At 32.8% G+C, this 17,262-nt stretch overlaps 1 protein-coding gene across 1 annotated transcript; it reads right to left on the bottom strand.

Moving 5' to 3' along the window:
* Positions 1–685: 685 nt before the first annotated feature.
* LOC127729367 (uncharacterized) lies at positions 686–10,585 on the bottom strand. The gene is made up of 2 exons (XM_052237145.1): positions 10,447–10,585; positions 686–7,109 (listed from the first exon to the last, which is right to left on the bottom strand). Exon 2 carries the CDS (start codon positions 7,031–7,033, stop codon positions 1,943–1,945), a length of 5,091 nt encoding a protein of 1,696 aa, XP_052093105.1. The 5' UTR covers positions 7,034–7,109; positions 10,447–10,585; the 3' UTR covers positions 686–1,942.
* Positions 10,586–17,262: the final 6,677 nt, after the last annotated feature.

The raw sequence follows: 17,262 nt of genomic DNA on the forward strand, positions 1-17,262 counted from the left end.
GTCTGAGTCAGAAATTTTAATTGTGCAAAGCACGAACATTTAATTTTATTTTAGTTTTTCGACCCTATCAATCAAATCATTTTTTTCAAAATTTAACACTATAAGGTATGGGGAAAATCTGGATTTAGAATATTTTTTTTGTCATCTGCTTGACAATGCTTGACCACAATATTTTTTTTCATCAAATTGAGGATCAGAATATTTTTTTTTATGAAAAAACCATAACCCCCTCTTCAGAGTTAATTGGTCATTTCCTTAAGTTGAGATATACGGACAGACAAATAAAATTGCAAAAGAGGAATGATAATGAAAAAACAAACAAGTTCACAAAATCACATAAATAAACTGCTTCGCTGAGCACAGCTGGATACGCCCGCAGAGGTCCAACCCTGAACTGTTGGGTCAAAAATGGACACAATATTCAAGCTTGATACAGGTCTGAATTTGGATTGGATTAAATATTTGACATATTATAGGTTTCTGAATAAATGTAGTCAAAGAACTTGAAATTGGTTATATGAATTGAATTTATATTCAATTAAAGATTTCTTGCTGTTGTGCAATACACTGTGCTGTTGTGCAATACTTAGTAAATCTGTTGTCAAGACTATAAACAATTAAAGTTCAATTATTTTCTCAATGTCATATTAGAAATTTATGAAAATGTAAAGGGAGCTTACACCAATAGGTATAAACAATTCACCAAAGTTTCATGAAAATTGCTGACAGCATTTTTGAGTTATTGTCCGAAAACTGGAAAATGCCACCTTTTTTAATGAATAAAAAACCCCATAACTCAGAAATGTAAAATGTAAAATTTATGAAATTCTAAAAGGAGCTTACATCAATTAATATAAACAATTCACCAAAGTTTCATAAGAACTGCTGAAAGCATTTTTGATTTTTTTGTCCGAAAACTGGAAAATCCCCCTTTTTTAATGAATAAAACCCTGCAACTCGGAAACATAAAATCTAAAATATGTAAAAATCAAAAGGGAGCTCATGTCAATAGATATAAACAATTCACCACAATTTCTTGCAAGTTGGTGAAAGCATTCTTGAGTTATTGTCCAAAAACTGGAAAATCCCCCTTTTTTTAATGAATAAAACCCCATAATTCGGAAACGTAAAATCTAAAATTTATAAAAAACAAAAGGGAGCTCACGTCAATAGATATAAACAATTCACAGTTTTATGCAAATTGGTTAAAGCTTTTTTGAGTTAATGTCCGACATGTTGACGACGGACGGACAGACAGACGGACAACGGTATAACATAATACGTCCCGTAAACGGACGTATAAAAATTAAAGACTGAGCAACACAAACCCCCTCAAGGTAAGTGGAATCAGACTTATATCAGTTTGTGTCAAACAGATTTTATTGTTGTCTTACTAATATTTGGTCATGTCTCAGAAATATTGTCTTCAGTCTCACGAATATCATTTTGTTTATCAATATAATCCCTTTGTGTCTTACATACATGTACATCATTTTGTGTCTTACATATATCCTTCTGTGTCTCACATATATCCTTTTGAGTCTCATATATCCTGTTATGTCTCACATATATCCATTAATTCCATTTGTGTCTCACATATATATCATTTTGTGTCTCCTTCTAATACCCTTTTACGTTTCACATATATATATATATATATATATATATATATCCTTTTGTGTCTCCTTCTAATATACTTTTACGTCTCACATATATATCCTTTTGTGTCTCCTTCTAATATCCTTTTACATTTCACATATCCTTTTGTGTCTCACATATATCCTTTTGTGTCTCACATATATTCTTTTATGTCTCACATATATCCATTTGTGTCTCATCCATATCATTTTGCGTCTCATTTATATCATTTTGTGTCTCACTCATATCATTTTGTGTCTCACTAATATCCTTTGGTTTCTCACTGATATTTTCTGTTGTCTCACTAATATCTTTGTGTCTCATTGGCATTGCTATCTTTTTGAGTCTCATTGATATTTTCTGGTATCTCAGTGAGTTCTTTTTGTGTCTCACTCAAATTATCTGATGTATCAGTAAGAACTGTTGGTGTCTCTCTGATATCTGCTGAAGCTTTTCCATTTATGGTAGATATTTTTCCTTTATTGGTATCAGAATTTTTGTTCTCATTTGATCCTTTTTGATTTAGTTTTTTGCACAGATTTTTATTATGCCTCTTTAAACTAGATTTTTCAGTATATTTTATGCCACAATGTTTACATTCAAATGTTTTTGCTCCTATATGTACCTTCTTATGTGCAATTAACGTTTGTTTCCTTACGAAAGTTTTCTCACATATATCACATTTATGTGGTCTTAGTTTAGTGTGTTCAGAGAGTTTATGATCCTTTAAACTATTGCTGCTTGTATACCGCTTGTCGCAAAGATTACAAGCAAATGGCCTAACTCCTGTGTGTATCATAATATGTGATTTTTTACCATGTAAACTTCTAAATCTTTTGTTGCAAATTGAGCAAGAATACTTATATTCTTTTGGTAATTTTTGTTTCTTATGCATTCTTTTATGTTGATATAAATTCCTACTTGTCTGGAACAGTTTACCACATTCATCACATGTGTGCACTTTGTCATCATGAATTTCCATATGGAATTTCAAATTGTTTAATCTAGAGAATGTTTGTCCACAAATGCTACATTTATGCGGTTTTTCCTTCGTATGAGATTTATAATGGTTGTCCAATTCGCATTTTCTACCAAACTTTTTTTCACAGACATCACAAGTGTATCTTTTTATTCCTCTATGAAAAATCTCCATATGAAGTTTCAATTTATAAGCACGAGCATACTTCTTATCACACAATGGACAATCAAATGCTTTTACTTTGGTATGCGTAACTGAATGCATCTCCAAATCTTTATTATGAGTGAATTTTTTTCCACATGTTTCACATGCAAATTTTTTTCTCTCAGGATGATGCACTCTTGTTATATGAACTTTAAGTTCACCTGTGGAAAAGAACCCTCTTTCACACTGATCACACTTGTACTGATACTCATTATTATGCCACCTGGTGTGTCGAACTAATACAGACCTTTGTCGGAATGCTTTGTCACACATATGACATTTGTGAGGTCGATCTCCTGTATGAATCAACTCATGGTTTCTCCTGTTAATAAATGTAGCAAAAGATTTATCACAAAATGAACATTTAAAAGGCCTGCGTGCAGTGTGTGTCCATAAATGACGAGAAACACTTTCTGGAGTTTTGAACTTTTTACCACACACCCCACATTCAAATGGATATATGTCACTATGAGTTATTTCATGCACTACCAAATCATCATAAAAATGAAAGTATTTTCCACAAGTCTTACAAAAAAAATCTAATTCTCCAGTGTGAATTTTTTCATGTGAATTTAGTTTTGATTTCGATTTAAAGTTTTTTCCACATAGTTCGCAAGTGTGCAAAACTTCTTGTTTTTTATCTTGAACAGGTGTTGTTTGACAGGAAATATCTGGTCCATTAACTTTGGTTGATGCAGTTTCACAGGGAAGATTTGGTCCATAATCTTTGACAGGTTCTGTTAAATTTTTGCTACTGAGGATTTTACCTGAATGGCTAGGTATTTTATCTTCCACCTGATATCCTTGAATGGCTGAATTTTCTTTACTTGTATCAATTGATACTTTTGGTCCATTGTTTTTTACTACAGTTTTTTCTTTATCTACTGATAATGATGTTTTCTTGTTGTTAACAGATAGCTTTGATGAACCATCATTACGTTTTTTCCCAGAATTGTGACATGAAAAACATTTATATTTTAGACCACTATCAGCGGTCTTTTTGGATGTCATCATTACATTTCCACGTTTTTTAAACTGTTTCTCACAAATCTCACATTTAAATATGACCCTTGACTTGTTTGGTTCTTTCTTTGTTTCAGGTAAAAATGATTTCTCAGCAGATGTACATGTTTTAAGGTTCTGTCCAATATGTTTATCTATATGCATTTTCAACTTATCAATATTTTTTATTACTTTGGAACATACGTTGCACTTCATTGGAATAATAGTCCCACTCATTCTGTGACTTACTATTGTGATGGACTTTTCTCTGTCTGTACCATTAATCTTGCCATGGTTTGTGGAAAACCTTTTTTCTTTTTTGATGTTTGCTTTTTCATCCTTAATATTCTGACGAGTAGTATCCTTTTTGTGTTCATGGTTTTTACTTTTACCAGTATGGAGTGAACTATTTTGAGTGTTCAATTTACTTTTCTTGTAATGAGTGTCCAACTTTCTTTCTTTGTGATTGGAAATCTTTGCAGGTACATGTGAATTTGCAAAGGAATGCTGCTTTCTTTTCTTATTTTCAACTTCATGTAATTTTTTATCATTTCTTATTTTTCCATCTCTATCAAAAAGGCTTCTGTAAAAATCAGATAAAGCTGTAACATTCTCTGAACTTGATTTTCTCTGCTTTCCATCATTGCTAGTTGTTTTAGAATCAATTGAACTGGTTTTAGTGTTTGATTGTCCTTTCCTGACACTGCCAGCTGTTTCTAGCTGTTTCTGTGTGTCATCATTACTGGATGTTCCATCCTTATTGGTGTTCATGTTTGGATCAGATAGGTCAAAGCTCGCTGTTCTATCCTTATTGTTGTTTATATTCAGACCAGATGTTGTTTCAACCGTGTCCCACCTCGACTTCCTGATTTTTCCATTTTGAAATGATTGGTGTGAAAATTTGTTTGAGCTGAGTGCCACATTTATTTCAATGCAATTTTTGTGAGGCTCAGGAGGCACTACTGTATCCCATCTTGATATCCTCATTTTCTTTGGCTCATTGATATTGTCATTGGAGTTATTCGGGCTTTCTAGGTCATTGTTTCCAGTATACTGGAGTAAATTATTATCTGGATTTCCCCTTATTCCAGCATCACTGTTGACTACAATTCCTTCTTTGTTTACATTCACTGCATTAAATAGAGGTGTGACCACATCCCATCTAGATTTTCTCATTTTTCTTTTTTTTAACCCATTTATATTATTGCCAAATTTTAGTTCTGTGTTATTTACACAATTGTCTGTTTGATAGTTATCAGAAGTCAAATGATCAATTCTGAGGTCTTTTACAAACTCATGTGTTGTATTTTCATTTGCACTATTCTCTGAAAAAGTTTCATGTGTAGTGTTTTCTTTTGCACTGTCAGCTGAACTAGTTTTATATGAATTGTTTTCTTTGTCGCTGTCAGCTATATTAGTTTCATGTGTAGTGTTTTCTATGCCACTATAAGCTGAATTAGTTTCATGTGTAGTGTTTTCTATGGCACTGTCAGCTGTATTAGTTTCATGTGTAGTGTTTTTTATAGCACTGTAAGCTGGTTTAGTTTTATGTGTAGTGTTTTCTTTGGCACTGTCAGCTGAACAAGTTTCGTATAAAGTGTTTTCTATGGCATTGTCAGCTGAACTAGTTTCATATGAAGTGTTTTCTATGGCATTGTCAGCTATATTAGTTTCATGTGTAGTGTTTTCTATGGTATTGTCAGCTTTATTAGTTTCATGTATAGTGTTTTCTTTGGCATTGTCAGCTATATTAGTTTCATGTGTAGTGTTTTCTATGGCATTGTCAGCTATATTAGTTTCATGTGTAGTATTTTCGATGGCATTGTCAGCTATATTAGTTTCATGAGTAGTGTTTTCAATGGCACTATCAGCTGAATTAGTTTCATGTGTAGTGTTTTCTATGGCACTGTCAGCTGTATTAGTTTCATGTGAAGTGTTTTCTATGGCATTGTCAACTGTATTAGTTTCATGTGTAGTGTTTTCTATGGCACTGTCAACTGTATTAGTTTCATGTGTAGTGTTTTCTATGGCATTGTCAGCTATATTTGTTTCATGTGTAGTGTTTTCTACAGCACTGTTAGCTGAATTAGTTTCATGTGTAATGTTTTCTATGGCACTGTCAGCTGGTTTAGTTTCATGTGTAGTGTTTTCTTTGGCAATGTCAGCAGTATAAGTTTTATGTGTAGTGTTTTCTTTGGCAGAGTCAGTTGAATAAGTTTCATGTTTAGTGTCTTGTGCAATGTCAGCTGTATTAGTTTCATGTGTAGTGTTTTCTTTGGCACTGTCAGTTGAATAAGTTTCATGTGTAGTGTTGTCTTTGGCACTGTCAGCTGTATTAGTTTCATGTACACTGTTTTCTTTGACACTATTAGCTGAATTAGTTTCATGTGTAGTGTTTTCTTCTTTACTGTCAGCTCTATTGGTTTCATGTGTAGTGTTTTCTATGGCATTGTTAGCTGTATCAGTTTCATGTGTTGTGTTTTCTTTAGCATTGTCAGCTGTATCAGTTTCATCTGCAGGTCTTTCTTTGGCAAGAGCCTCATTTGTAATGTTTTCTATGGCTATAGAGTTGGTATTATTAGTATCATCCCCATGAATACTAGTGTCTGACTGTCCTCTGTGACCAGATGGCTCATGTGTTATGTCTCCAATGGCAATAGAGTCGGTATTATTAGTGTCGTGTGTATAAATGCTAGTTTGTGATAGTCCAGAAGTAAGTGTATTTTCAATATCACTACTACATGTACTTTTAACAGTGTATTTATTTTTACCAGTGTTAAAATGTTCTGTTTCATTATTAGGATGACCAGATTGACATTTTGTGTGCTCAACAGTCAAATTTCTTTTTTCATTGACTTCCCTATTAGCATCCTGACAATTTTCTGTTATATTATCAGATGTCACTTTGCTCTGCTTTTCTGTCGCTCTATATCTAAATGTTCTGTTACAGGAATTTAGCTTTCTTGGAATCTTGGAAAAGGTATCTTTAGACTCTTGGCTCACAGTTGTGTTTTGATCATTTTGTTTTCTTTCTGTGACATTGGTGGACGATTTTACATTGAGAGGAAGGTTGTCAAGTTTCAGTTTAACCAGAGAAACCCTGAGAGTTTTGTTACTATTTATCAATTTACTAGAGTCAGAAAACTTAGAATGGGATGAACTTTGACCTGTGTCCGAGTTGTTAGAATTGTCCTTGCCGTTCATCTCCATATTGACATACACAAGATTTGTCTATAAACATATCACTAGAAATAAACTCCTTCACATCTTCCTGTATTTGTTATGTCTGCAAAAAAAAACAGATGTAGGTTTAAATTTACATTTACTGTAATTCTGCAATAACATTTCTTAGAATTCCAAACTTTTTATCACCAATAAAATTAGATTTGATCTGAAAATGTTTAAAATGTTTTTTTGTTTTCTTCATCGTGTTCATGGTATCATTTGGTGTTCCATATTTGTTCTATTCACATACATATATATACATATATTCTCATAGCAGATCTTTAATGGTTTCTGCTAAATTTATTCACAAATTTTATAGACTTGGAGCGACTTAGGGCTTGAAATATTGGGACACCTGTCTGTTGCTGAAAACTGTATATTGCCACTAGATGTCTTTCTGTTATTTTTGTCATTTGGTTGCTGTCTCATAGATATATACCCCAAATCTCCTTTTAATCATTTCTAGAGGTTTGTACCAAGTCAAGAACCTTCAATGTTTTGCAAAAATTGTCTCTATTTTTTTATATGGAAATGTGGTGTTGCTGGATATCTACCAAGTATCAAACAATGAGTGATTGATCAGTGCACGCAGGATCAATCATCAAAAATTTACAATTCATCCAAACTAAAATTTTATCAAACATTTTATAATTCAAATCAGCATAGTTCTTACGTTGATGTTCTAAAGAACAAATTAGAAAGGTCATCTCTGTGTAAAATAAGATTGAGTGCACACAATGTTGCCATAGAAAAAGTGTGACATTTAGGTTTACCCACCAATGAACGAGTTTGCAATGTATGTAAATCGGGAGAGGTAAAAGATGAAAATCATTTTTTACTTAAGTGTGAAAAACATTCTATTTTTTTCAACAGAATAAGTTTTAAAAGTATTTATATTAAATATACTTCCTACAAGTCATAGTGAGAATCAGGTTAATATGAAATGTTGCATCAATAGCAATTCTTTAAAAGTCCTGATAGTGAAGAAAATATTTTTGTAAACGTAATTGCAAGACTAGGGCAGTACAGTGTATAAATGGTCACTGGGTACATTACTCTTGTGAAAAATTATCCCTCACTGAAATTCAAAACCTACCACATATTGACTATTGCTGTAAAACATGTAGCAAGCAACCTATTACTGTACCGTATGCTATCACGGCTGCTGAAGTTTTATTAAGAGAGGAGACGATAGATGATGAAAAATGTCTAGTGTGCAATGATGAAATGAGGGATGACAAACAAGCCTGTCCAACATGCAACCACATTTCTCATAACAAGTGCTTCAACATAAACTCTGATCAATTTCATGCCAAAAACAATTATCTAAATCAAACTTATCTGAGATATTCTGCTTTAAAGTTAAGAGTTTGAAAGAATATGTTAGAATTTTTAAGAACATGTATATATTTTGTTTATGCCATTTGTCTCATAAGCAAAATTATAATGGCTGGGTATTGATGTGTTTTAAAGTTTATGTTTATGTTTTAAATGTGTGTATTGGTTATTTCCAAGTAAAGAAATATTGTATTAAGAGAGTTTATATGAGTTGTCAGAAGTTATTTCTAGTATTTCTAGTATATTGAATGAGTAATTAACGTACGTTTTACTTTATGTTATTAGATGTATCGATAACGTCATATATGGCGCAAATTTGTCATGTATTATTCAGAACGTTACCATTGGGTAAATATTGTAATCGTGAACCCAAAAGTGTTCATTTGTGAGCTCTCAACTGAAAGAAATAATATGTCTTGATTGTTTTAGTAACAAAAGTGTATTATTATAAGCATTTTGAGTCAAGGACTTGTATATTTTATGTCAGCGTTTGACGTTATGTTTTTCTTCCTGCTTAGAATATTTACTTCCGGGAATTTCAAATAAATACCTGTGCAACGTCACGTTCGTCAGTCTTTGCTGTGTTTACATTTGGCTTGCAGCAAGGCTCAGCCCGGGGGTTCCTAGAGGTGAGAAGCAGCGCCTTTAGCTGTATGCCTCGCAGTTTATATTACAAGTAAGGGTCGTAGTTTAGAGGTAAGAAGCAGCGCAGATAGCTGTATGCCTTGCATTTATTTACGTTGTCATTGTAGAATTTATTAAGATAATCCAGTTTGGTCCGTACAAAAATACAAGAGAAAGAATGTTATTTTAGTAGCTCCGCCCCGTATGTAAATTATATAATTGTTGCTTGAATATTGTACATGTATGAAAATATATCGGCTGTTCTAGAAGATTAATAAAAGTATCATTTTCTACTATTGATTATTTATTCACGCTACCAATGATGAGAGAGAACAGACAACAGATTTGACGGCCGTATTTATTTATCCCTTAGTTTAGTCACAAGTTTTGTGAGTTTATTCGTATTTGCTGGCTTTAAAACTATACAAAAACATAGCAAGAAGCAGAAATTACAACAGTTTATAAGCATGTCAATTAATACATGAATATGACACAAATCTTAAATAAATTAATATTATTTCTTAGACTGATATCATTGTTTTCTTTATTAAGCATTTTTCAAATAATGACAATAATAAATATGCCAAAAATACATTGCCAATTTAATATATTTGTGACCGATGCAGTTCAGTTGCATATTCACAATCTATAATAGAATATCATTTTGGGTAATTTATATTTTCCCTTTTATGTGGTGAAGTATGTTAACTTATATATATATCAGATGTGGGGTACATTTCCAGGTAGCACTTTTTTTTTGAGATGTTTGCGAGTCTATCAAAGAATCTGGGAACAGTACATCTAACAATATTCAAAATATATATGTTCCTGGCAGAATGTATAATATTTTTTAAAATTCAGGTGGGCAAGTTTATAGTTTTTATACTGTAATGAACTTGGTTATTTTTTTGCAAGCTGGGAGGAATTTGTTAAAAGTCTTTAAAACCATATTAGATTAATTGATTTTTCTAAAATATGTGGGCTAGGCACTTGGCAGTGAGTTTGCAGAACTTTGTATTCATCATGTTCATGGTACTATTTATTTTCAGTGGGGCAAGTGTGTGCATAATGTATATTCTATATCATATCATTGGTGGTCCACGTTTGTATGTTTTTAATCAGTGTGATTGAACTAATTTTTATCAGGGAGTCAAGTTAACTTAGTTGGTTTTAGAGGGACAGGATTGAAATCCTTTTTTTCTGCACTGACAGCAGTGAGAGTCATTTGCAAAATTGTTGTGTTATAGTTATATGTGGGTGTTTTCAAAGCAAGGCAAGTGTCTGATGTCCCTGTTCTCTATCTATTTGAAGTTAAAAGTTTTTAATTGAAAAGACTTGCCACAACTTGCAAATTTGACCAATGACCACGACAACATGTGTTTGGAATCTGTTCTTGGAAATCTTTTTTCTTTTATTTATGACATAAAATGGCTCACTTAGAGATGCAAAAACAGATTTTTTTCTCAAATAATTATGTTTTGCTTGAATGCTCGTTGTCTTGTCTCTTTATCTACTGCTTATCGGTTGTCTGCAACAGAAAAAAAATCCCCTTCATTTTCCTTCATAGTTACTTCCCATTGCGTCTACAAAACAAGTCAATTCCGGACTCTTTTCCGGTAAATTTATTTTGCAGATCCCATTCAAAATTTAGGAAGAAAATACTAAAAATATTTTTTTTTAAATTTCCCGTGGACGTTGGGTTTCGCTTTAGTTAATTGTTTCAGGGAACAGATCACTCCTGCTGTTCTATGTACTATTTAAGAAATAATTCATGGGGCTAGAATTTATGGGTCCCGGTAAAGTGAGAAACGGAACAGAAACGAAACAGAGCGAAACGAAACGAAACATGGCGAAACGAAACGAAACACAGCGAAACGAAACGAAACACGACGAAACGAAACGAAACATGTAAATTGAGAAACGAAACACAACGAAACGAAACAAAATCTGTATTTAGAGGAACCACCTATTGAAAATCTTCCTGACATAGCCGAAGATCAGTGTGGGTTTAGAGGGCCCTTTTGATTGATATCATCTAATCGTTTGCTTAAAAATCGTAAAAAAAACAACATTGGTGGTAACTATGTTTATCTTTTTGGACAATTATGCCTCCCCCTTTCCTTAAACTCTGGATCTGTCTCTCCTTTTTTATATATGTATACAAAAGATCTCGTTTAACCCAAAGAGAACGTGTGAATAACGGTTTATTCGAACACACATTACACACTGGGATTAACTTCACTGATTGCCGCACTAGAAAGGACGCATTACAGGCCAGTTCTATTGCGCTTTGTATATTTCTATGCTTTATAGTCCCACACATTGTTATCATATATTAGTATGTATAACTTTTCATTCGATCACGTCTGTTAATATCATTGTATATGCAATAATCTGCAATAGGTTTTTATCATTTATTGTTTATGAGTTTGTGCCAAGAAAGGTATTTGATTCATGAATGAAACACTTACATGTACGTATCCCAAGTGAAATAACCATAGCCAAAATATGTAAATGGTATGGACACTTTGCCATACATAACTTTAGGTAGTAGGATCCAAATGTTCAAGTTGGATGCATTCACCCTATATGTGGCTACAACATTGTCAAGTCCGACCTGGGACGTCAAAGGCGGGGATTGACCACGTTGCGACCTGACGTCTCTTTTGAAAGTACATAATAATAATAATAATAATAATAATATCTTTATTTAGAGAGAGTATCTCATTTGGATTACATGTGACCTTTAAAATATTTAAACCGAGAATCAAATCAGTTTAGAACTGAATAGTTTGCTTAAAAGTGACCTAGTGACCCGAGGCAATTTTTAATCGTGACCTTGTGATCTAAAGTGGTATTGGAGCACAGTCACTTTTCTCCTTTTATTCATACAATATTGTATGTTCGACTCGTCATGTTCTACTTTCTTTTTTAAACTTACGGTACCGAATATTGTGTTTTGTTATTCGCCATTTATCTTGACAGACGCGTGTTACTAGGTATAGTATCTACCACATTTTCAAAAGATAAGCTACGAAGTACATACAGCATCTCCATACAGTTGAAGTCGATGGTACCTGTTGTAAGTAGTTTAAAAGGTTAATATGAATTGAACTTGTATTAAACGAGATTATGTCTTGCCTGATTTGCAACAAAATGAAAGAAGAAGAATGTCATCATGGTCATGGACTGCCATAATAAAAAATCTTTGAAACTTAAAAACAAAGAAGAAACGAATACAAACTAGAATATGTTATAGTGACGAATTAGAAATGGACATATTGTGTAGACACCTATCTATTGTTGAAATTATACTATATGTTGCCTTCTAGATGTCCTTAGTTTGTTCTTGTCGTTTGGTTACTGTCTTATTGACGTGTAACCTACATTTCATACAGTTTTAGTTCCGTTGAGTGTACTTTTGAATCGGTGCATGAAAAATTATAACTAAACTGGTTATTGTGTATAGATTAATTGTCTTTCTTTCCCTCAATAATTCTAGGAAGATGAACCAAAGAGAGATGTACACAGACACTTGTTTCTATCAATATATAATACATATGAATAGTCGACCTTCCCATGCGGAGATGTACCTAAATTAAAAATATTAATATGTAAACAGAAAATAATGTTACACTTTTCAATCTTTAACTTCCCCTCCCTCCATTTTTTTTACTGTATTAATTTTAAAGACATGTCGCTTCGAAACAAAATCTGATTGATCTGTAGCTTATCCCCCAAACCTGCTTTGATACAAACTTGAATATGTTCCTCATTAAATTCGATCCCAAAACTTAAAAGGCATACATATCTAAATAGTCGTAATTAATTCCATTGAGCACGAAACTATAATCCAAATCAGATTTTATTTATTTGGATATTCTAAAATACATTTCTTTTTCGGCAGAAATTACAAAAAAAAATATTATTATCTGGTTTAACTGGGAAACACTGATTTCAGATGTACATTGTACACAAAAAATTATAAAATATTTTATGTCCCACCCTTTATGTGGAAAACATATGTTTTAGCATAAAATCGTCTATTTTGGAGTGAAAAAAATTGGATGATTTAAATAAATTAGATGTTTTTGATGGTCTTTTGGATTCTGTTGACAGTTTTGACTTTTCTACTCTAATTAAATGTCGTTTGGTGGATCTGAAAGCGAATTTTCTACTCTTTACACTACACCTCCACACAATCTTACCAAACAAACGTTTTCTTATTTAATTAAATGGTCGTTTGGTAAATCTGAATGCAAATATATTTGCTGCAATTCAGTTAAAGCCTTCTTCTCTAATGTGAAAGGTAAATATGCTAGATATACTTACTGGAGGTGGGATGAGATGATTGAAGCTGTGAATTTCCCCTTGATAATATTTATGTACGTTTTGGCAACAAATTTTATCGACAGGTTGTAGGTATTCCAATGGACACTAATTGCGCCCCTTTAATAGCAGACTTGTTTTTGTACTGTTATGAATCATAGTTTATGACCACACTAAGTACAGACCCGTCAAAATTGCATTTAACTGATAAATTCAACAACACTTACCTTTATCTTGATGATATTTTTTCGTTAAAACATCAAGAATTTTCTAAATATACTGCGATATGGGCTTTGCTTATTGTTGAATGCCGTACGGTGACCTATAGTTGTTAATTACTATGTCATTTGGTCACTTTTGGAGAGTTGCCTCATTGGCAATCATATCACATCTTCTTTTTTATATTCGCTACATGTACACTTGGTGATATTTTTTAAATTTTATATGGAATTACACTCCTTTCAAAATCGAGGGTCCGCCCCTAAAGGTAAGAGTACTTTTGAACTGTGCAGTATATCTGAGGTAGTAAATGCACACCTTTGCTGTGCATTATCCAGATTATAGCACAGTAAGAACAAAGAGATTTTACTCATGTCATGTGTTAAGTATCCATAGGACAGTATGACTCGCTTAAAATATCAAATTTTCATGTTCATTGAATCGCAAATTAAGGTTCAAATTCCTAATTTGGCATACATTTCAAAAAGAACATGTCATAATGAACATGTGTATAGTTTTAAGTTGACATGAACACATTTCGTTGTAAATTAATCTATCTTAACAAACAGAATAAACCTAGTATTGGACGGACGGACTGACGGACGGCAGCACAGACCAGAAAAGATTATGCCCCACTACCGTAGGCGGTACATAAAAATCCTAGTCACAAAGGTAAGAATGGCCAATTTTGTCAGTTGAGGCTGATATTCAGACGATCCACATTAACATCTATTCTAATTTCAATGTTCCCTCATTGTTGCACGTGACAAGAAGCCGCTAGAACTGGTTCTGTAGCATAGCTGACGCACCTAAGCCTCACATTTAACAAAACAAGTTAGCTAATTGCAACTAATGCACGAAGATACCAATGTAAATGACGAGTAATTTTTTCAAAGCTGAATGGAATATTCGGTGTCTTCGGCTATGCACATATCTCGTCAGGAAGATTTTCTATATGTCGTTCCTCAAAATACAGATTTTGTTTCGTTTCGTAGTGTTTCGTTTCTCAATTTAAATGTTTCGTTTCGTTTCGTCGTGTTTCGTTTCGTTTCGCTGTGTTTCGTTTCGTTTCGCCATGTTTCGTTTCGTTTCGCTCTGTTTCGTTTCTGTTCCGTTTCTCACTTTACCGGGACCCAGAATTTATCGTGATTTTACCACGGGTTGGCCCTTTATGACAAATATTTTACCCTGAGCGATATACCCCTCCTTAACATGATATATCTGTTCAATAAACATATATCAAAATTTTAAAACTCCCATCCACATTTACTTAACTTTCTCAACGCAAGTTTTATCTTAATTTGGTTGATATGTCATTTTCATACAATCTATAAAATCACAAATGATGTTATTGTGTTAATTTACCGTTTTCTGAAAATCGATGTGTAACGCTTACTTTAAGATTTAAGGGTGCAAATTCAGTCAAATATGGTGCTAGTAATTAAGCATGTTGAACAGATATATCATGTTAAGGAGGGGTATTTGCGAAAAATACCAGTCGAGAGAATGTTAAATTTCGCAAGCCGTAAGGCGAGGGAAATTCATTCTCAAGACTGGTATTTTTCGCAAATACCCCTCAAGAACATGCTATATCTGTTTAATTACACCGAATGTTAACGTACAAAACGCATTGATGATCGTGACATTAAACGCATTGTCATTGATGATCGTGACATTACAAGCGTCCAGTCGTATAGAGTATTTTTTGGCAAATACCACGACAGAGAGGGTAAAAAAGGCATATCCTTTTTATATATACCCCAGCGCTGTTTAAAAAAGACATTTGATAAAAGTAAATTGGTGAAAAATACACTGGTTATCAACCAATCAAAACCCAGGATTCTTACATAAGGTGTAATTATCAAACATATTTCATTGAAGAAAATCTTTTTATTACGTAATGTTTCAAGACTACAGACATATCTGTGTTATTTAAGGCTGGGGTGTCATGTTTTTCATATGATTTTTTTAACCTTAACATATAGATCAGGAAGCTTGAAATAGTGACTTATTTCAGTCAACGGCTCATCCCTAGGCCTACCACTTGATAGAAGTAAGTCCCCCCTCCCCAAGATGTGAGGAACTTTTAGTGTAAACAATATTTTATTATGAATTATACAATCACAATATATATTCACATTCACAAATAGGATTCAGAAACAAGCAACAAGTGCTTATGTCAATCTGTCTCCTTGTTAAATTAGATACAATATACACAAATAAATCATAAATACATGCTCTATTACATAATAAAAATATTGATAATGTCAGTTGAGTTACGTAATGAACTGAAAAAGAAAAGAAAAATGCAACTGATAAGATGACATGCTTACAGGTATATTGTGTGAATTATTAGTTTGTAAACCTTTTAGATTTAATAATGAACCTTTGTACCATGAGAAATAAACTAATGTTTTCTTCATTTGAACTCATATTTGAGCCGTTTAATAGTAATTCGGTGTCCATTGGTACTGTTAATTGTGGGCTTCCAAATGATATTATCAGTTCTTGTCTTACATGTATGTCCGAAATAATGGGCAAAATAATAAAAAATGTGAATTAGTTTCCAAGTCACCACAGCGACAATGAGTCGACATCCAGCATAAAAGTATAAAGGGACTCGATCGTTCTGATTACAAGTATGTTTCTTAAATACAGAGAGAGATTCACAAGTTCTTACACTTAATGGTAAATGATTCCATAATTTGATGGATGACGGAAGATAATAATCTGAATAAAGTTTTGTACGGGTTTTTACATTTAATAGATTATTACTTTGTCTTATTCTGTGGTCGTGTCGACCACTGACATAGCCAGGCAATAACTCTTGAAAATATTTTGAGGTTTTGTTATTGACAATTTATGAAGCAGTATTAATTTGTGGTTACTTTTTCGATCTGAAAACTTCAAGTCTCCCATTGGGTTTCTTTATATAACATCGAAGTACTTGTGAGTTTAGTCCCACCTGTAACTATATACGAGTGGCGTCCAACTGGATGTTTTCGAGTTTATTCATTAAAGTTTGATTTCCTGAATCCCAGACAACATCAGCATATTCAATGATAGGTCTTATAAACGATATATATATATATATTCCAAGATCATTCTATCTAAAGTTTTATTTTCCTTAATTAAAATATTAAGTCTTTTGTAAAATTTCTGTACAATATAATCAACATGTACATTCCATGAACTATTATTAGAAAATAAGACTCCTAAATGCTTGTGCTTTTCGACTACGTGTAGTTCTTCGTTATTCATTTTTAATGGTTAGTGATAAGGTTTTGCATTTTTACGGGAAAAATCATGGTTTCAGTTTTCATAGGGTTGAATTTTGCAAGCCATTTCTGGGACCATTCGTGAATTTTGTTCAAATCGCTATCGAGAATTTCAGCAGCTCCTACTGGATTATCAACAGTTAAATATAGATTGTATCGTCAGCAAAAAGCTAAATTTGGGCTTTGATATCAGTGACTATGTCATTAATAAATACCAAAAACAAAAGAGGACCTAATATAGAACCTTGTGGAACACCAGCATTAGTGGACAACCAGTCAGAATTTGAACCATTTATAACTGCTCTTTGAGACCTTCCATTCAAATAATTTTCTATCCATTTAAGTAAGTTTCCGGATATACCATATCTCTGTAATTTAACGAGAAGACCTTTATGCCAAACTCTATCAAATGTCTTACTTATGTCA

The sequence above is a fragment of the Mytilus californianus genome, unplaced genomic scaffold, assembly GCF_021869535.1.
Source record: "Mytilus californianus isolate M0D057914Y unplaced genomic scaffold, xbMytCali1.0.p SCAF_2, whole genome shotgun sequence".
Classification (NCBI taxonomy): domain Eukaryota; kingdom Metazoa; phylum Mollusca; class Bivalvia; order Mytilida; family Mytilidae; genus Mytilus; species Mytilus californianus.